This window comes from Delphinapterus leucas, chromosome 19 (assembly GCF_059928025.1).
Source record: "Delphinapterus leucas isolate spDelLeu-1000000601 "Yukka" chromosome 19, BTC_Dleu_Yukka2, whole genome shotgun sequence".
Lineage (NCBI taxonomy): Eukaryota > Metazoa > Chordata > Mammalia > Artiodactyla > Monodontidae > Delphinapterus > Delphinapterus leucas.
This window is the reverse complement of record NC_143147.1, coordinates 18,853,042-18,873,505: the sequence shown is the minus strand read 5'-3', so window position 1 is coordinate 18,873,505 and position 20,464 is coordinate 18,853,042. Positions and strand designations below refer to the sequence as shown.

At 50.6% G+C, this 20,464-nt stretch overlaps 1 protein-coding gene across 3 annotated transcripts in view; it reads right to left on the bottom strand.

The window, feature by feature from the left end:
* Positions 1 to 20,464, bottom strand: part of ITGAE (integrin subunit alpha E) — a 68,814-nt gene that overhangs the window by 13,458 nt on the left and 34,892 nt on the right. For all 3 annotated transcript variants that reach the window (XM_089900596.1, XM_089900597.1, XM_022595932.3), the window contains exons 9-22: positions 19,488 to 19,641; positions 18,805 to 18,955; positions 18,232 to 18,299; positions 16,814 to 16,949; positions 16,132 to 16,274; positions 15,627 to 15,767; positions 14,723 to 14,959; positions 13,558 to 13,688; positions 11,752 to 11,882; positions 10,379 to 10,542; positions 8,849 to 8,977; positions 5,779 to 5,852; positions 2,434 to 2,566; positions 288 to 386 (exon numbers count right to left, since the gene is read on the bottom strand). In XM_089900596.1, coding sequence (XP_089756722.1) covers positions 288 to 386; positions 2,434 to 2,566; positions 5,779 to 5,852; positions 8,849 to 8,977; positions 10,379 to 10,542; positions 11,752 to 11,882; positions 13,558 to 13,688; positions 14,723 to 14,959; positions 15,627 to 15,767; positions 16,132 to 16,274; positions 16,814 to 16,949; positions 18,232 to 18,299; positions 18,805 to 18,955; positions 19,488 to 19,641 — 1,891 coding nt within the window. The remainder of the gene's footprint in view (positions 1 to 287; positions 387 to 2,433; positions 2,567 to 5,778; positions 5,853 to 8,848; positions 8,978 to 10,378; positions 10,543 to 11,751; positions 11,883 to 13,557; positions 13,689 to 14,722; positions 14,960 to 15,626; positions 15,768 to 16,131; positions 16,275 to 16,813; positions 16,950 to 18,231; positions 18,300 to 18,804; positions 18,956 to 19,487; positions 19,642 to 20,464) is intronic.

Below are 20,464 nucleotides of genomic sequence, written 5' to 3'. Positions count from 1 at the left end.
TTCCCACAGCACAGAGATCATCAGTGGCAGATCAGGGACTCATAACTTTGGGTCTGATGCTCCTTCCATACTGCACCCAGCTTCACTGTGCTGTACTGGGGTGTGTCAACCATTTATCTGTGGCTGTATCCCTCACCCCCACCACTCCCCACTTTCAAGCACGCTTGGCCGCTCTGAGCACTCTAAGAGAAGTGTGGAGACTGCAACGGAGATTCTAATGAGACTGGGAAGTAGAAGACACCAATCCCAGGGTAGTGAGAAGAGTCAGCCAATCAAAACAGACTCACAGATGACCTCTTGAGTATGGGGTGACCGATCTTGCAGTTCACGACCAGGACAGAAGCAGTTGGCTTAGGGTCATCGCACTGAATGTTTGGAGAAGGAGGCTGTTAACATAAAAGACGTTGTTTTTGTTTTGTTTCGTTTTTGACATTGATTTTAAACGGCAAAAAAAGGAGCAGTTTCCTCACACCAATTCAACATGCCAGACACCCTGCCAGGAGCAAGGGACACAAATAAATCAGACTCTGTCCTTGTCTCCCTCACAAGCTGGGCAGTAAGGGCTCAATGCTAGATGGTTGAGGAATTTAAATACAAGGCCTAAGGAGTGGTTCTGTGAGAGCAGTACAGAGAAAAGCAGTAGAGAAAGATGAGGTCCAACTAGGAGTCTTCATGGGGAAGGAGACATCTGAACTGGGCCTTGGACCAATGCAGATTTCATGTACTGAGCCAGGCTGGAAGGCCAGCATGAGCCCAAGCACTGCCATGCAGCCTTTTTCAGCCATGGTTCCTCATCCAGACCACTGAATACAGAAAATGACTTGAGTAACTACTATTTTCTTAATTCTCCCAAGGATGCTGCATCTAGTTCCATTCTAGATGCTTAGGAGATCATGGCATTCTTCTCATGTAATGGATGCTGTCTTAGCCCAGATAGCCTCAGACCACTAGGGACACAGTCGTAGTACGACAAAGCCAGGTTTGCTGACTCATTACAATGAGGAAAACTGCACTGTGGTGTATCTCACCAAACAAAGGAAAAGACAGTTATTAAAGGATTCTGGGGAAAGGTGGAGTTCAGGGGAAATGTAAACAAAGCAGTGTTTTGATAGGCCTAAAACAAAGCAGGGCTGTGTGTAAAAGGCCACTCAGCATCAGGTCTGGACTGCAAAGTGGACTCAGGGACCCATGTCCTTGGAAACTATTAAGGTGAATGTGAAAAGTTATGTCCAGAAACATTTTATCTGAAGCTCCAAGCCTCAGATGGAAAATAAGAGTGCTTCTCTTTGTCAAAGTGGCTTAGACTCTCCAGGCAAGAGTAAGATGGTTTCATAATTACAGATAAAACTTCAAACAGCAAAGTTTCTGACTGCCTATGATTTTAGGGAACAAAATTTCTCAGTGTTACAATACTTTACAGCTGCAGGGTGTTCTTGGAAGAAATACTGTTTCCTAGTATCTTGCAGCTGGCTTTGAGTCTGTGATCCCAGGCTGATGAAAGGCCAAGCAGACTCTTACTTTCCAGTCCAAGCTACTTTATTAGAGATTATTTCTCTCTCAGAACTCTAGTTAAGAAAGGCTGCAAGGGGACTTCCCTGGTGGTGCAGTGGTTAAGAATCCGCCTGCCAATCAATGCAGGGGACACGGGTTTGAGCCCTGGTCCAGGAAGATCCCACATGCCACGGAGCAACTAATCCCGTGTGCCGTAACTACTGAGCCTGCGCTCTAGAGCACGTGAGCCACAACTACTGAGCCCGCGTGCCACAACAACTGAAGCCTGCGCACCTAGAGCCCACGTTCCAGAACAAGAGAAGCCACCGCAATGAGAAGACCACATACTGCATGAAGAGTAGCCCCCGCTCACCGCAACTAGAGGAAGCCCGCGTGCAGTGACAAAGACCCAATGCAGCCAAAAATGAATAAATAAAATAAATAAATTTATTTAGGGGCTTCCCTGGTGGCGCAGTGGTTGAGGGTCCGCCTGCCGATGCAGGGGACGCGGGTTCGTGCCCCAGTCCGGGAAGATCCCACATGCCACGGAGCGGCTGGGCCCGTGAGCCATGGCCGCTGAGCCTGCGCGTCCGGAGCCTGTGCTCCGCAACGGAAGAGGCCACAACAGTGAGAGGCCCGCGTACCGCAAAAAAAAAAAAAAAAAAAAAAAAAAATTTATTAAAAAAAAAAAAGGCTGCAAGCAAAAGGAGTGATTAGGCAGCAAAATAGCACCATTGAAGATTTTTAAAGCAGAGAATGACGTGATTGGATCCATGGCATATGGTTGGATTAGAGGGGGGCGGGAATCCATCTAGTTAATAATCATTTAGTGGATGGACCAGGGTGAGGCCGGAGGCAGAGTTAGGAGGTTGCCATAACAAAGCAAGTATGCCAGAAGGGAAAGCCACGAGCAGTGTGGTTCCCAAACGCTGTCATAGTTACCTTTTGTATCCTCTTAAACTGCAAGTTTCTGGGGTAATTCAAAGCCATGCTTGTCATGTAGGAATCTTCCCCAGAGTTAGTTAGGCTAATGTTCACGCTCAGCTCCTTTGTGAGACCCACCACCAATTCCTGCCTGCACAGGGTAGGCAAATAGATAAATGTTACCAGTTTATTTAATCTGTACAAACCTCAGTGCAATACAACAGCACCTTTTAAACTAACTCCTTAGATAAATTGCTTAAAGGATACATTTAGCCTAGATTTTCTTCCCCTCAACATAAGCAAACATCTGGACTGCCATACCTCAGCTGCTGTGTGACAGGACCATTCATGTAATGTTTACCATGTGTCAAGGACTGTGTTAAATGCTTCACACGCTCAGCTAATCCTCGTAATAACCCTATGAAATAGTACAGTTGCTATCTGTTCTATAGAGAAGGGATCAGAAGCCAAGGGAGGCTAACTGACTTGCCTGAGGTCCAGCAGCCTCAAAAGGGAGTTGGGAGAATTGGATCTAAACCCTCTTTCAACCACCAACGCACTGTGACCCCAGGCAACGTACTTCGTGACACAAATTCATCCATCTCACGTACATTTACAGAAGACTTTCTCTGTGCCAGACACGCTGCTCGACGTGGGAGAAATAGCACATGGGGGACAGATGCTGCCCCTGCCCCTGTCTTGGCCTCAGCCTTCCCACCCACAAAATCATCCCGGCCCTTCCAATTTAAAGACTGTGGGTCAAAACATGAATCTCTTCAGCCTGGAGAAGACTTGGGGACGTGTAAGTGCTTCTTTCCATCCGCTGAGGCACCATGGGGCCCCTCAGTAATTGAGACCTACATGGAAACATATTAACAACAAAGAAAACTTTCTAACCCTCTGAAAGGTTCAAAGATGGAATGTGCAGCTCTCGAGAGTAATGTGACCTGTGTCTTGTTGTGTTGTTTTTGTTTTTATCACAGCTGAGAAAAGGATAGATTGGAGGGCTAGAGGGGGCAGAGGCAGAGCCTGTGTGGGGATCCATCTGGGAGATGATACAGGCCTGAAATCAGACAGTAGTAGTGGGGATGGGGAGGGGGTAGAAACCAGAGGTGATAAGGCCGTGCTTGCAGGCAGCACAAAAACGAGAGAGGAGTCGAGGATGCCTCCTGAGTTTCCAGCTTGGATGACCGAGTGGGGCTAGTCATGAGGGAGAGAACACAGGGGGAAGACCAGAGGGCGGAAGTTGATCAGATGGGTTCAGTCCAGGGCATGATGAGAGGTGCCCAGAGGACAGGAAGGCAGAGATGTTGACATGTCAGTAAGGTATCCTTTTCTAGAGCCCAGGAGAGAGATCTGAGAGTCATTGGAATATTTACCAGGGGTTCTCAACCTGAGGGCCGGGGCAGTTTCAGAGGGCCCCAAATGCAAACACCAATGTATGCAAGTGTGATCTTCTAGGGAGAAAGCTCTGTAGTCTCCCTTAGATTCTTTAGGAGATCCATGTCCACAAAAAAGGTCAAAAGCCATTGAGACATTTGGTTGCTAAGGATTAGGTTCAATACTTTTGAAAAAAGAAGAGGCTGCTGGCTGTGAACACTAGGGGGTGATGTAGGGCCAGCTGTTTCACTGTCTACTTCACAAGGACGTGGCTGGGAGGACTTTCTCGGCTGTAATTAATTCCCTGTTAGAAACAACTGCGTCTCCTTGTTAGGCTGGCTTCCAAAGCACTCAAAAGCCTTGAACTGGATCCTTAGTGACTGAGAGGGGCAGCGCTAAGCCATCCACATCTGAAACACAAGTTCTGCAAATGTCTATGAGAAGGCTTACCAGGACTCAGAGAACAGTGCTCTTTCCCAGAGATGCCAACTCCGGCCAGCTGGCCATCAGTGCCATGTTACACACACAGCACTAGGAGTCAGGGAAGGCATTTTAAAACCACCACATGTCCAAAACCAAACCCATGATCTCTTCCTCCCCACCCTGCCTTCCAAACCAATTCTTCCAAAAACTTCCCTAATTCAGTTCTTGACATCACCATCATTCTAGAATGCAGTGTGGTCCGACAGAACTTTGGCAGTAATGAAAATGACCTATTCTGTGCTGTTTAATACCACTAGCCATATGCAGATCCTGAGCACATGAAATGGGCCTAGTGCAACTAAGGAACTAAAATTTAATTTTAATTAATTTCAATTTAAATAGCCAAGTGTGACCAGAGCCTATTGTATTGGACAGCACAGTTCTAGATGCTCAGGCTGAAGCGTTGAAAGACTTCCTAGACCCCTCTCTTTCTCTCACTCCCCACATCCAATCTGTCATCCAATCCTGTGGGCTCTAACTTCAAACTATAACCACCTTCATTGCTACCATCCTGGCCTAACTCACTTCTCACCCGAGTTACTACAATAGCTCCTTACTACTGCCCCGCCCCCACCTTTGCTCCTACAGTCTACTCTCAACACAGCAGCAAGAATGATCCTGTTGAAGTGCATGGTCATGTCATTCCTCTGACTTCTCAGCTCGCGGTAAAAGTCCTCATGGAGATGCAGCCACGTATGACCTTTCCTCCCCTCACGTGACCTCTCCCTCCCTCATCTACTGCAACCATGCTGGTGTCCTGGCTCTTCCTCCCATCTCCAGGGCATTTGCAGGTGCTCTACCTTCAGACACCCGCAGAGTTCATTCCTCCACTTCCTCTTGCATGCACCCAAATGTCACCTTCTCCGTGAACATTCTCCTGACCACTCTATTTAAAACTGCCACCCCTCCTCCCCCCGGCATTCCGTCCCACCTTCCCTGCCTTCTTTCTCTTCATAGTATTGATACATCTCATCAACACAAAGATGACTTATTTATTATCTTCTCCCCCTAAAAGCACCAGAAGGGCCGGGATTTTTGTGTGTTGTTTACTGATGTATCTCTAGCACCTAGAGTGCTGGGCACAGAGGAGATGCTCCATAAATATGCAATGAATTAAGTAATCTGGTTAAGAGGTGAGCCAGGGAAGAGGTTACCTCTAACTGAGGTGGTCCTAGGAGTGAGAGACACTGAGTTAACAAAAATAGCGTTGTCCGGGATGTCCAGAGACCTGGGTGTAAGTCCACCCAATGATCATGTGACCCCACACAGGCCCTCAACTACTGAGTCTGCTGCCTCATCTATAAAATAGGAATACAAATTTCTGTCTTGCCTCCCTCACTGGGTGGGTGGGGAAGCAAGAGATAATACGTGCAGAAGCCCTTTGTGGGCCATGAGGGGAAGGGGGAGGAAGTGAGCGGTCCGTCCTGGTGAGGGGTTTGCCCAGGTAAGCCTTCAGGAGGAAGCTAACTGCAGAAAACCTGACGACTGGATTCAACTCACTGAGAGAGGGTGGTGGCCAACTGCAGCTCAGCGACACAGAACAGCTTATTCTTGCAGGCCTTCTCGTAGGGCAGCTGTAACCAGACAGAGAGAGGCAGGATCAGCCCAGGGACCCCGCCATCCCCGCCTTGCTTCATGATCTCCTTAGCACATTCCTGTCCCTCCTGCTGACTCTGAGAAGTGCAGGTGAAGGCTGACAGGCTGGGGTTGTGTCCACAAGGCCGTGAGAGCTGTGACTGTGACATTCCTTGGCTTGTCAGGGATGGGGATGTGCTTGGTCCTACAACACAGGTACCATGCGTCAGGCCACTGGCCAAGGTCAAAAATGGGGTGACCTTTGTGAAACGGTGGGAATGCCTGTCACTTTCATATTATGCTAATTAAGCAGCAACGCTCACAACTCACTATTTTGAACATCTGGGGGAGGAAAACCCAGGTGAAGAAAAGCTTCCTTAGTCCTCTTAAGTAGAGCAGCAACAGCAGGGGACAAAAGGGGGCAAATAACCAAATACTGTCAAGGTCCAGTCCTGTGCGGTCCTCTACCCCCATGGCTAGTCTTCTCTGTAGGTTAAATATTCCACCTTGCAATCTTGCCTACACCAAACAAATTCAGAAAGTCGCACTGGGTCCAAAAGGCCCAGTCAAGGTTGAAAAGCTCCAGCTCAGGCTGAAAAATCAAGTTTTCTAAAGGAGCTGGTCTATTTTTTTATTCTGAAGGAACCACAGCCAGCTCTCTAACTGGGGAATCTCTGCATTTATCTTCCCAGCAGCCAGTGACCATCGCAGCAGCTTTATTAAACAGCAGCAAGGACTGTTTCCATGACCTGGAGCTAGAATGGGAGCCCAGAGCTAGAAAGAAAACCTTCTGCTTCCCAGAGAAGGGAGATGCAGTTCACAGGAGTCAGAGCTTGGAGCTCTATCTGACTGGGTCAACAATTGGGGGCAGGTTTCTTTAGTTTTGTTTTTAATACAGCCAAGCAGCCTGCTCTCTTTCAGCACGATTATAACACCCTAAGCTCCCAGCTAGAACTCATTCTCTGGAAACATCTATGTGCCTAACCTAACACCAAATCATTTCTCCTCATCCATTTTATCAGTGGGATAGTTTTTTTAAAAGCTCTTTGCCAAACCATCAAACTAATAATTAAGGTAAGAATCCTGAATGGATGCTAAACAGGATATATGCATAGTCTCAAAGCATCTCCCCATAAGATACTTATTAATTACAAAGGGAAATAGCACCAGGAATGGGACAAATTAACATGATGTGCCTCGGATACGATGCACTTAGAGGGGTGAGACTTCATTTCTGGGATATTCCTGCCCAAAATGCATAACCTGAATCTAACCATGAGGAAACATCAGACAAAGACAGGTTGAGGAACATTCTACAGTATAACTGGCCTGTACCCTTCAAGAATGTAAGGTCATTAAAGACAAAGAAAGATTGAGAAATTATTCGAGATTAAAGGAGACTAAACAAAAGTAATGAATTATCCTGGTCCAGAAAAATTTTTTTTTCTTTTGCTGAAAAGGACATTAATAGGACAACTGGTGGTATCTGAATAAAGCTTGTAGATTATAGTATTTCTTCATTGTAAATTTCGATTTTGATCATTGTACTGTGGTTATGTAAGACAGTGTCCTTGTTTTTTAGGAAATACATATTGAAGTATTGGGAGTAAAGACGCATCATATCTGTAACTAACTCTCAAATGGTTCAGAAATATAAATTTCTGAGACTACATATGTATATATGTAAGATATATATGAGATTTTGTATATATATAGAGAGAGAGACAGAGAATAAAGCAAATGTGATAAGAGGTTAAAATGTTAACATTTGGGGAATCTGGATAAAGGATGGGAATTCTTTGGACAATTCTAACTTTTTAGTAAGCAAAATATTTCAAACTAAAGTTTTCTTAAAACAGAATATACATAATTAGTGATAATCCGCTTATTGACAAAACTTTATTATTAGTTCTCCCAGTCTTTTCTGAACTATCTGTCAATGCCAAATTTTAAAAATTTAGAAAATTAATATACTACTATAAATTTAGAATAAATTTGCCTGAAAAATTAAAATGAGAATCTTTGCTCATCGGGAACCTGATCCTCCCTCTTCCTGGGCAGACGAGCGATAGGAACAGTCACCCTGGTTATGTTGTTCTCTTATTTCTATTTACCATTCGTGACTGATGCATTGGGTGTTAACCAAAACTGGAGCTGAAGGCTTACATAACTGAATTAATATAGAGCATTCTTGTACAAATATTGGACAGTTTTGAGTGTCCTATGATTACCTAGAAATATACTTCTGCTACCTGAAGCTTTTCTGTGCCAGCATGAACTACTTTTGGCTTATTTTTATTTTTGGAGGTTCAATGCATTCCAGCTAACTGTAATTATTACTTTTCAATGCTCATGTTATCACTTCTTTGATCCTGCTGATTTTTCGGTACCCCATAAGACTGTCTAAATGAATACTGACAGAATACCCCAGGGGGCCAGGGCCTGAGTGGGAACAAAATCTCCTTAGATATCATAGAATCAAGAAATTTTACTGTTTTTTTTCCCTCTCTCATTTCCTGTAGTTATGAGAAAAGTTTTCTGTGACACTATCCATCTGCTAGGGTATAGGTCTGGTGGGCCATTCAGCCTGAAGGCCTGGGCAGGACCTGGGCAGGCAGGTATGCCAAAGGGCATCCTCTCTGCAGCGCGGGGCAGGTGGGCTCCAGTCCAGTCCCCACACAGGACCCTCACCACACCGTTATCAGAGACTCTTGCCAAGGTGGGCAGTGTATTCATATGCTTCATTAAATACGTAGCAGGCACTTTTTGTGAACATAAAAGAACGAGCCTTGGGGGTGGTTTGGAGACGTGTATTACCCACCAGTGAGGTCCTGGGCAAATTAACACCATCTCAGGAACTCTATATCCTCGTTTGTACAGTGAGGGGCCTAAATGCTGTCTGAAGACCCTCCCAACTTTAACATTCTTTGAAGATAGGGGAGCAGGTACTTTTAGGGGGATGGCTCCCAGGAGAGTCTGGTCCGAGCTGAGTCACCTGGAAGATGGCAGAGGGCTCAGCATGGAAGTCCAGGATAGGCTGGGGATGGTCCCTCCGGCCCTCGGGGGTCTGGAGTTGGTAGCTGACCTTGACACTGATGTTGGAGAAGCAGTCCTCCTGACAGAGCTGCAGAGTCACCAAGGAATGCAGGGTTGGAGTTGGATGTGGGGGAGAAGATGACAAGGAGAATACTTTTAACTTTGATGCAGTCACAATAAGAAATAAACAATGAAAGTGGTAAGCCAGGATTCCGAAGCCTCTTCCAAACAGGCCCGGCTGCCAAGAGCACTGGGAAAATCTCCCTTGATCTGCCATGGCCTCGGGCACCGTAACTCCTTATGGTTCCTGCCCCAATCACAACGGGATTCTGGCCGTTAGGAGTTAAAAACTGGCCTGGGTTTTATTCAGAGTACAAAGGGGAGCCACGAAAGGGAAGAGTCACGGTCACATCTGTGTTTACAAAGATCTTTCTCCAAGCAACATGGAGGATATACTAGAGAAATAAAAACTGAAGACCAGGAGATGGGCTGGGATGCTGTTTGCCATTCTCTGTTTATTGAGCCTTTTTGCCAGGTGGGAGCTTTGAACACCTGAGAGTAGGTGAGCACGATTCCCAGGTGGAAAAGGTAGTTATGCTTGTATTTAAGGAAGCCATAGATTTGCTAGAAACTCGTTCTTAATCCATTTAACAATCAACACACATGGGAACAGATGTGTATTCAGAAGCATAATTTACGAGTTTATTGGACTAAATGATCCTTTTAGGTCCACAACTCTGGGTCCTGTCAGGCTCTGGGTCCTGACAAATACATCTTTCATGTCTCTAGGCACATTAGTCAGGAGTAAACTTTTGTAAATCACAACTTTTGTCTTTCTCTTTCTACTTTCTCTCGTTCAGGTTTTCTGATGTTGACTCACGCAAGGGACCTCTGCCCCACTTTTATTATCAGGTGAGGGAGGGAGCCCTGTTATTCCCAATTTATTACCAAGAAAAATGTCAGCAATTAGAGAATTTCCCTCTTTGTCCAGTTTCTAGGAAGCTCAGAGATCTACTCAGCGTTCAATTTCGGTAGGTTTCTTTTCTTTCTGGCCACTCTGCACAGCATGCGGGATCTTAGTCCCCAACCAGGGATCGAACCCACGCCCCCTGCAGCGCAAGTGAGGAGTCTTAATCACTGGACAGCCAGGGAAGTCCCTCGGTAGGTTTCTTTAATTTGGATTTCTGGTACCATAACTCCCACCTCCCATGCCATCATGTGGTTTTTTTTTTTTTTTTTTTTGGCCGCATCGTGCTGCTTGTGGGATCTTAGTTCCCTGACCAGGGACTGAATCCGGGCCCTCAGCAGTGAAAGCACAGAGTACTAACCACTGGTCCGCCAGGGAATTCCCCCATCATCCGGTTCTTAATCTATTCTGATTATTTCAGTTGCCTCATTTGTGTGTACGGGTACGTTTGCTTCATTGCATGCACCTCAGTTCTTTTCTCTACAGGCCCCTCTAGACTTTTTTGGAAACTCCTCCACTTACCTCTCCCTCTGTGGGAACCAGCAGGAAGGGCTCACAGAGACGGGGGCCCGTGCCCCACTCCCTAAGGGAGCTCTGACACAGCCTCTCATCTGAACACTGCAGCCTTTTCCTCTGCTTCACCACATCCACGTCCAAAGTGAAGTTCAGAGAGGTCTCTTTGAGGCCTGGGAATGAAGACCAGGTCTTCCTGATGAGACTGGGATGGGCAAGCCCCAGACAGAGGGCCAGACTCCCATGAGTCCCTCCTGAGTGGTGCCCCCACGTAGGCACTTCCCCAAGTTTCTTCTTCATTTCAAAGGTACTTTTCTCATGTCTTCTGGCACCCAGCTAGGGTCCCTCAGTGCACCAGCCCCAAACCTGGAGCAGCACATCCCAGGGGCTGAGTCAGTCTTCCCTAGGGGAAGAAGCGCTTAGGGAGGAGGCTGGGATTGAGGGGGGAAATGAGGAGGAGCAAAAAGTCAAGGAATGGAGAGAGAAACCACAGAGTAAAACCTGAGGACAGCAGAGCTGGAAGCACCTTGTAGACTACCTGGGCCAGCTCCCTCACTATGGAGAAAAGAAACCAGGGCCCAGAGAGTGAAAGACGCCCTCCCAGTGTCACACAGCCACCCAGCAGCTGCCATGCGGGCTCTGTGGCCTGAACCTTTCAGCCCATACAGCTGGAACGGATAGGCCTGCCCTTTCCTAATTAACAGATTTGATCATGGGCTCTTGCAGGAAAGCCAGCCCACCTGGGAGAGCACATTCTGACCTGCAGGAAGACATCCCCAGGATTGTTACTGAGAGATTGAGCCCTGGGGACGGTTGCTGGGGGGTTGTTCTGGCGGGGATCTCTTGGGTTGGCGGTGAGCACCTGGGCTGTGAAAGCCATGCCTTCTGGAAGTTCTCCCAACCAGTGCCAACTAAGGGGATGGGAAGGGAGGCCAGGCCTCCGGCAGGTTATCCAATCCCCCTGGGCCAGGGAGACACGGTGAGCAGGGAAGGGGAGAAGATGTAAATCAGGGAGAAGGAGGACAGGCACTTCTCGGGAGCCCTACGCACACACACAGGCGTGGGCACAGTAGGTGGAGATGGAGAAGTGCCGGCCTTTTTCTGAGTCTTCTTTCAGAAACTCAACCCTTCAACCCAAGGAAGGGATCCAGTGCCCCTTTTCCCAACAGGGTCAGAGAGACCCCTTCAGAGTGTGGACTTGACAGCAGATCACCCTTTTCTGGGGCGGTTCCCATTAAATTGAACCTAAGGTCAAAGGAGCTAAAGTCTAACAGAGGGATTTCATAACACCCCGCCCCCACCCAGCCCTCTTTTCCTGCCCCCCACTGAAGCCAACAGGGACTGACCACAGCACTGGACGGGTCAGCTAGGCTGCCTGTTACCTGACTCAGCAGCTGGGGACACATAGCTGATTTCAAAACACAAAGTCACATTCACGTTGCTGTAGAAGCCAATGGGCAGTGCCTTGGGGGTGAAGGTCATGGACAGCTTCAGACGAACCACAGGTCTTGAGCTAAACGAGACAGCAAAGAGGACCATGAGAAGGGACCACAGGACTTCTGGATCGGTGCCTGGGCTCTTCCTTCATTCAGTGAATATACATTGAACACCTCGCTTATGCCAAGTGCTATTCTGAGTCTTCAGGATACTACAGGGAAAGAGATAAGCCCTGCTCTAGTGGGAAAACAGACAACAGGCAGATAAACAAGAAGAAACAGGAAAATCCTATGTACAGGAAATGCTATGATAAAAATAAAATAGGATTGGGACTTCCCTGTCAGTCCAGTGGTTAAGACTCTGTGCTTCCATTGCAGGGGGCCCGGGTTCGATCCCTGCTCAGGGAACTGAGATCCTGCATGCCACGCAGTGTGGCCAAAAAATAACTAACTAAATAAAGAAATAAATAAAATAGGATAAGGTAATAGAGACTGGGGGCTACTTAGCTGGTGGTCAGGGATGGCCTCACAAATGAGGAGACATTTAAGTTGAGCTCTGTTACCGAGAAAGAGCCCGCTCTGTGAAGATCTAGGGGAACTGCATTACAGGCAGAAAGCACAGCTGATACAAAGGGCCTGTGGTAGGAATGAGTTTGCTTTGTTTGAGGAACACAAAAGTCAGCATAACTAGAGCACAATTAGTGAGACAGAGAGTAGTAACTAGTGGTGGGGATGGAGGGGTCTGCAGGGCCAGGCCATGGTAAGGAATTTCGATTTTACTCTAAGTGGGAACCACTGAGGGGTTTTGAGCAGCAGAATGAAAGGGTCTCTCTGGCTGCTGTGTGGAGAACGGAGCACAGGGAGTGAAAGCAGGGAAGGATGCCATGGCAGTGGTCCAGGCGAGTGGTGACAATGTCATGAACTACTAGGAAGTACTTTGGAGGTAGAGCCAACCAAAACTTGTTGGTGGGATGGCAGGGAAAGGAAAAAGAGGAATCAAGGATGACTCTTGGGTTTTTATCCTGAACAAATGGCACCCTTTGCTGAGATGGGAAGCCCAGGGAGGGGCAGGTGGGGAGAAGGAAGGGCGGGTGGGAATGAGTCCATTTTTTTTTTTTTTTTTTGGCTGCCCCATGGGGTTTGTGGGATCTTAGTTCCCTGACCAGGGACTGAACCCACGCCCTCTGCAGCGAAAGCACCGAGTCCTAACCACTGGACCGCCAGAGAAGTCCCCTTTTTTGTTTTGTTTTTGTTTGGTTGGTTTTGACTTTTTTTTTTTTTTTTTTTGGTGAGTCCATTTTTAGACATGGTAACTTTGCGATGCCTGTGTTGAATAAACAGCCGAGTCTGGAGCTCCGCGGAGAGCACAGGGCAGATTGGTGCCCCGCCAGATTATTTATAGCCATGGGACTAGATCACTCACTTAGGGATGGGGCACAGAAGCTCTGAAATTAATAATAGTAATAACAGCAGCCATCACTGAGCACCGTGCTAAATACTTTGCATAGATCCTCTCAGTCCTCATAACTCTGTGAGGTAGGTGCACTGTTATTCCCATTTATAGATAAGAAAATTGGGACTTAGAAATTCTGTCCAAGGGCACACCGTTAAGTGCAAGCTGAGGTTCAAACCCAGCTGGGCAGAGCCGGCGCCCTCAACCACTGCACTTACTCCCTCCCCTCAGTGCCTGGTGTCTTCACGAGGTCACTTAGGGCAGGGCACCTGGGTGAAGCTGCCACAGCAGACCCCTACCGGAGCACAGCCGCCCGGCCCAGAGCGCCCACGGCGATGTCAGCAAGGCCGTCGCCACTGAAATCTAAGCCACCTGCCACCGACGTGCCGAAGTACTGCAGTCCTGGGGCCACCACTGAGGCTCTGATCCTCTGTGGATGGAGAAACACAAGGTGTCAGGGACGGAAAGGGGTTTCCTTTTGGTTTAATTCAATCAGCAGATTACCCTTTGTCCCCACCCCAGGGAGCCATCAGCCGAGGAGCTGGAAAGAAAACGTCAAGGTTCTCCCAGGGAGGCTTGAAGGGGGGTGGGGCTTGACAGGGAGAGTAAGGACAGCAGGGGGTGGGGAAGAGTAGGGTCGTCCCAGGAAACAGTCAGGGGTCAGTGCAGTGGGCACAGGGAGTACTGGGCACAAGCAGTCCTCATGTGGGGCTGAGGCAAGGGTGGCTCTGAACTACATTTCAGAAACACCACTGGGTGTTCCACCACAGGGTGGAAGATGGGGAAGAGGAAGGAGCCAGGGCAGGGGTGGTGGGGATGGAGAGGAGGGGCTGGATTTGGGAGACAGTAGGATCTTTAGGAGGCAGAGGCTGATGCGTTGAGCTGAGGTCCGGGATTAGCCCGGGTTTCTGCTGTGAGCAGTGGAGGGGTAGGGCTCAGAGGAGCAGCAGGTCTAGGGGGAAGAGGTTGCTTTCAGCTGGGCATCCTGAGAGTGAGATGCTGGAGGCCATCCAGGTGAGGGGCTCAGGAGCAGCTGGACACACAGGACTGAAGCTTGGAGAGAAACTGCAGCTGGATGTGAGTGAAAGTGCCCATAAAAGATGTAGCGTGGAAGTTGGCAATGGATTCCTGGGGGGTGAGAGCTAGGCTTGGGGTGGGGGGAGGGGTTGGGTGGGAGACGGGAGCCAGAGAAGGGACAGAGAGAGGAAAGAGGATCTGAGGCAGGTCCGTGGTCAGGAATGCCAAAGAAGGAGGGAGTCACAGGTCAGGAAAGTACATGGATGTTGCCACAACCTCTAGCCCCACTGGAAGGGTCTGAGGTGAGAACCTCCAAGTGACTTCTGTCCTTCAACTCTCTGGGACCTGCCTGGCACTTAGGACTGGAGCTGGCTTGGGTCTCAGGCCATCACATCTGGGGAAGGTCAGAGTCCCAGAGTAGAGGCAAGAGAGAGCCCTGCGGATCACCTGTGGCTGGTTGGTAGAGAGGTCAGCCAGCTGGTTGGTAGAGTGTCCATTGTAGATGTACACGCTGCCGAAGCCTGCACCACCATCTGCCCCAAAGTCTTCCAGGGGGGCCCCGATGGCCACATCTGTGAGCTCATCCTGACTGATATCCCCCACTGTCGCCATGGCAAAGCCAAATCGCGCATAAGTTAACCTGGGGTGGCCACTCAGCGTGCGTACCAAGGAGAAGGAACCATCCTGTAAGGCAGAGAGGCAGCTCAGCCCTCAAGACAGGGATGCGGGGTGCCCACCCCACTGCCACCCCAGGGAGCATGCTCAAGGACTTGTTGATTCTGATTCTCCAGCAGGGAGGGAGCCTGTGGCTCAGAAGAGGCAAGAGACCTTCCCAAGTCTGCACAGTGAGTGAGTGGTGAAGCTGGAGTCCTCCTGCCTTGCAGTCCAGGACCAAGAGCTGCAACCCTCTGCTCCCATGATTGGGGTCCTGGGCTGGCAATCAGGAGGCCTGGCTTCTCGCCTTGGCTCCACCACACACTTGCTCTGTAAACTGGAGCAAGTTTCAACATCACTGAGCCTCAGTTTTCTCATCTGTAAAATGGGAGTAACAGCTACCTCCCACAGGTACTGTGAGAAACAAGTGAGATCACAGACAGGATGTGCTTTGTCAACCGTGCAGCTATTTGCGATGTCACCATCATCAACATGAGATGATGGGGTGGGGAAAGTAAGAAAGTGGGGGAGGGGACGGAGGGAAGCAGTCGCCCCACCAGGCTGCCATCCACCCTGAGCTCCCCATCACCGCCCTCTGGTGCAAGGCAGGGCCGGGGCGCTCCCAGCCTCTGTCACCTCGGCCCCAGGCTGAGCAGCCACAGCCTCAGCCAACTTGCGAAGATGGTGACTCTCCCACCTGCTTGTTCACACGGTACATGTAGACTCTGCCCTCCTCGCCTTGAATGTGGTAAAATGGGGCGGCCACCAGCAACAAGTCTGTGGTCCCATCCATGTCGACGTCCACAGGGCACAGCTCAGAGCCAAAATAGGACCCCATCTACAGGCCAGAGGGAACGCAGCTCACAGGGAGTGCTGGGGAGGCAGCCGCCACCGCCAGAGCCCTCAGCAATGCTAGACCTCTGCTCTTGCTCTTCCTGGGCCACCAACTTCGGGTCAGACCAGATCAATTTGTTCACCAGAATAACACAGGAGACTGGGTGAACAGCCTGATCCCCCACGATGGGGGAAACCAGCTGGCGCTCAGACACGCAGAGCCGGGGCAGAGGCTGAGTTCTGAGACCTGAGTTCTGCCCAGGCTGGGTCTCCAACCCACTGTGTGCCCTGGAGCCCACCCCTTTCCCTCTGGGACCTCCAGATCCCTATCTGTAATAACGGGGGCGGGGGTCCTTCTCCAGCAGTACCTGCTCGCCCTCCAGCACTGGTACAAAGTTGGTCTCTCTGCTCTCCTTCCGGAGCTCAAACACAGCCCCTTGCCGCTTGTGCTGTGGAGCCCCTGCCACATAGGAGAGGCCACAGGCCTTGTGCAGCACCGCCACCGAGTAACCTGGTGGTGGTGGGGGGGATGTGGAACTGCGATCAGGATCTCCCATTGGGCCACTCCTTTGCCCCGCCCCCCTTCCCAGCCAGGACTTCGAAGTAGCTTGGGCAGGGAGGCAAAAATGGAGAGACTATCTTCCACATCCTTTTAAAATCATCAGCAGTGGCTCCACTTACCCATGCGGCTGCTCACACGCGTGTGTCCCACTATACAGATGGGACAGACACACACGATCGTACACACAGCTTCACTCAAAATACACTCCACACACGTTCATCACAAACGCAGTGCATGAAGACTGAGGAGGGGTGAAGGGTCACCCACTGCCATTACTAACGGAGAGGCCCTACCTCCCTAGGCAGCTGCCGGGACCTGGCGCTTTGGTACCAAGCAGGCCTAATTCTCAGCCTCAGGCTCCCTAAGTGGGGCCCTTCCCTCAGTCCATGTGACCGACCTGGGCCCTCCCCAGCTAGGAAGTGCACTGCAGCCTGTGTCCCTGTACAGGCCCCGCCCACACCCAGGTAGCCTCCAGGCCCCGCCCTCACCCAGGTAGCTGTACTGCACAGCCTTGGCATCCACCGCCGTCTGGTTCAGGAAGCGGCCCTTGCGGCTGCTCATGTTGTAGAACAGCGTGCCCCCCGACCAGTCGAAGGCCCCTACAGCACCGAGCAGCACCTGCCCCTGCAGGGGACAAGGGTTGGCGGCCATCTGAGCGGGAGAGACCCAGGGCCAGCCAGGGTGGCATCGGGTCTACCTGCCAGCACAGCAAACCTTGCAGTGGGGATGAGGGGCATTCAGTGCACCCGGCCAGAGACGCAGGAGGAAGGCGAGAGGCAAACACTGGGTTCCTGCCTTGTACCCATGACCCTGTCAGGGCAGCTGTCCCTCCAGTACCAGCAACCCCTGGGGCAGAAATCCAACCCGGGGCCCAGATATTGAGCATTTAAAAAAGTATGACTGAGGGACTTCCCTGGTGGTACAGTGGTTAAGAATCCGCTTGCCAATGCAGGGGACACAGGTTCAAGCCCTGGTCCGGGAAGATCCCACATCCCGCAGAGCAACTAAGCAAGTGCGCCACAACTACTGAGCCTGTGCTCTAGAGTCCACGAGCCACAACTACCGAGCCCTCGTGCCACAATTACTGAAGCCTGCGTGCCTAGAGCCTGTGCTCCACAAGAGAATCCCCCACTCGCTGCAACTAGAGAAAGCCCACGTGCAGCAACGAAGACCCAACACAGCCAAAAATAAATAAATTAAATTAAAAAAAAAAAGTACGACTGAGCAAAATGGGGCTCATGTCCTCCAAGTCTGCACAGCCTGAGTCTGGCACCCAAGGCCCACCTGTGTCGACTGATGTGCTAACCGCGCTTCCACCACATGCAAGGACAGTGTCCTCACTGCCCGTATCCCCCCCCGTCTGTGGGGAACAGGGCCTCTGGTGGGGAGAAGTACCCGGCTTGGTAGGCAAGCCCACCCAGGCCTGGGTGTTACCAGTGTGTTAAGGAAGCACTTAATCCTTGAGCGCAGGACGAAATGACCTCCTGTTATAAACAGGGCCATTCTCTCCTCGACCTCAAAGGTCCAGGTTAGGGCGAGCACACAGAAGTGTTTTCCTTTGTCCTAAAATGGCTCTTTCATGGGACTTCCCTGGTGGTCCAGTGGTTAAGACTTTGCCTTCCAATGCAGGGCGCGCAGGTTTGATCCCGGGTTGGGGAGCTAAGATCCCACATGCCTCGGGGCCAAAAAAAACAAAATATAAAACAGAAGCAATATTGTAACAAATTCAATAAAGACTTTAAAAATGGTTCACATCAAAAAATCTCTATGAAAAAAAAAAATCTTAAATTGGCTCCTTCAGAGGCCTCACCACAGGGCACTGAGAGCCAGGGGACCCTGAGTCCCTGGGAGTCGCCGGGGCCCCTCCTCTGTGGAGAGCCTGCCTGGTGCTGAGTCGGCCACGTACCTCGTCCAGGATCTGGGCGCTGAACCCGACCTGTGCCAGCTGGTAGTGGAGGGCATCTCCGACCGTGCCTGGAAGCCAAGAAGCCCAGTGAGACTGCTGTGGGCCAAGGTGAAGGGAGAAACCAAGTCGGGGAAGGGTCCGGCTTGGCCTCCTCCCAGAGGGAAGGAGGTTCTGGTAGGATGGGAGGAGCATCAGGTTGGAGTAGAGATCTGGGTCCTGCTTTAGTAGCTACTGGCAGCATAGCTGGGAAGAGGGCCGTCCCCTCCCTCTTCCTGGGCCTCAGTTTCCTCACCTGGGAGCTCCTGGGAGCAGGAATCATGCCCCAGTCACCCTTCTTCCTCCAGTACCAGAAAGAGCTTCTCATCAGAGTTTCATGGAATTTGGGGGAAGTGAGGAGGGCTGGGGATATTGTTGCCTTTTTAGAGATGGAACAGCTGAGGCTCAGAGAGGTGACAGGAGTTGCCAGAGTGCCACATGGAGGGAGGACTGGAGTAGGGCTGGAGCGTGGGCCTCGGGCCTCCTGCTGAATGCCGAGGGCGCTGCCGCAGGGTGGCCCCGGACCTGGAGCCTCACCTTCCACGCTAATGATGCTCTGCTGCAGTTTGCTCAGCAGCCCATCCAGCGCCGAGTAGTTGGTCACCTTGAAGGCGTGGTCCTCATCGGGGTCCGAGGCGATCAGCTTCAGCTCGTTGTACGCCCTGGTTTTATTAAATGCATCTCCCACCTGCACAGAGGCCCTGGGTCAGTGGGCCAGCACCGCGAGGGCTCTCCAGGCCTCCTTCTTTCCCTGCTCCCCGTTCTCCCACACACTCTACGTGTGTTTTCCTGAACACACTGGCTCCTCACCCCTGCCCACGCTATTCCCTCTGCCTGCAGAGCCCTTCCCGCCTCCCCTGTGCCCTACGTCAGCTGCTCCTCTTTGTCCTCCGAGACTCAGCTCAGCACCCGCTCCTCCTGGAACCTTCCCTGACATCCCTCCTGTGGGCTCCCAGGGTGTCCACTGCTCTCCCCATCACTGCTGGGCGAGTGACCTGTGACCACCACTGGGAAATGAGCCGTCTTTGGGGAAGACCCTGAGTGGGGTGGGGAGTGCGGGGTGCATGGGACACGGGGGCTGAAAGAAGAGAAGTTGGTAAGTGTTTGTGAGTGCAGCAGGGTTTGGGTAAGCTGCTTACTGAAGCCCTTCTAGGAGCCCTGGCTTCTCCCCACCCCAGGCTGCACAGGGTCACGAGGTACCCCCAGCACCTAGTTCTTACCCCAATGGCAAAGCGCTCAACACCTTGCATCTTTGTGGAGTCGATGACAGTTGTGAGGTTGAGGGGGTCCCCGAATATGTCCCCATCAGTGAGCACCACCATGACCTTGGATGCCTTTTCTCTGGAGCCATGGCTTGGTGTGAAGATGTTGTCTCTAAATCGGGGAGAGTAAAGGGAAAGAACTTTGCCAAAGGGATGACTGAGCCCTGGGGAGATTTTATTTGCTGATCTGTTTTAGAATTGAAGAGGATTAAGGAGCCCTCCTGGGAGAACAAAGGCCCAAAGAGGGGTGGCGATGTCCCTGGGTACACAGCTGCGCGGGTGGAGGTGAGGCTGCAACACAGGTGTTCTTACCCCTCACCTGCTCCCAATAGAAAGGTGCTGGACAACTAGAGAAAGCCAGTGCACAGCAACGAAGACCCAATGCAGCCAAAAATAAGTAAATAAATAAATTTATTTTAAAAAAAAGAAAAAGAAAGGTGCTGGACAGCACTGGAGTCTATTCCTCGTGTGTATGTGTGGGAATAATAATGATATTAAAAACAGCGGCTAAGATTTACATAGAACTTAGATGCCAGGCACTCTGGTATGCACCGTACATATTTTAAGGCAAGTACTATTATTATTATTATTAATCATTATTACTGGCCACGCCTTGCGGCTTGCAGGATCTTAGTTCCCCGACCAGGGACTGAACCCTGGCCTCAGCAGTGAAAGCGCCAAGTCCTAATCACTGGACTACCAGGGAATTCCCTATTATTCTCATTTTAAAAGTGAGAAAATCGAGGCTTCCCTGGTGGCGCAGTGGTTGAGAGTCCGCCTGCCGATGCAGGGGACACGGGTTCGTGCCCCGGTCCGGGAGGATCCCACGTACCGCGGAGCGGCTGGGCCCGTGAGCCATGGCCTCTGAGCCTGCGCGTCTGGAGCCTGTGCTCCGCAACGGGAGAGGCCACAACAGTGAGAGGCCCGCGTCCCGC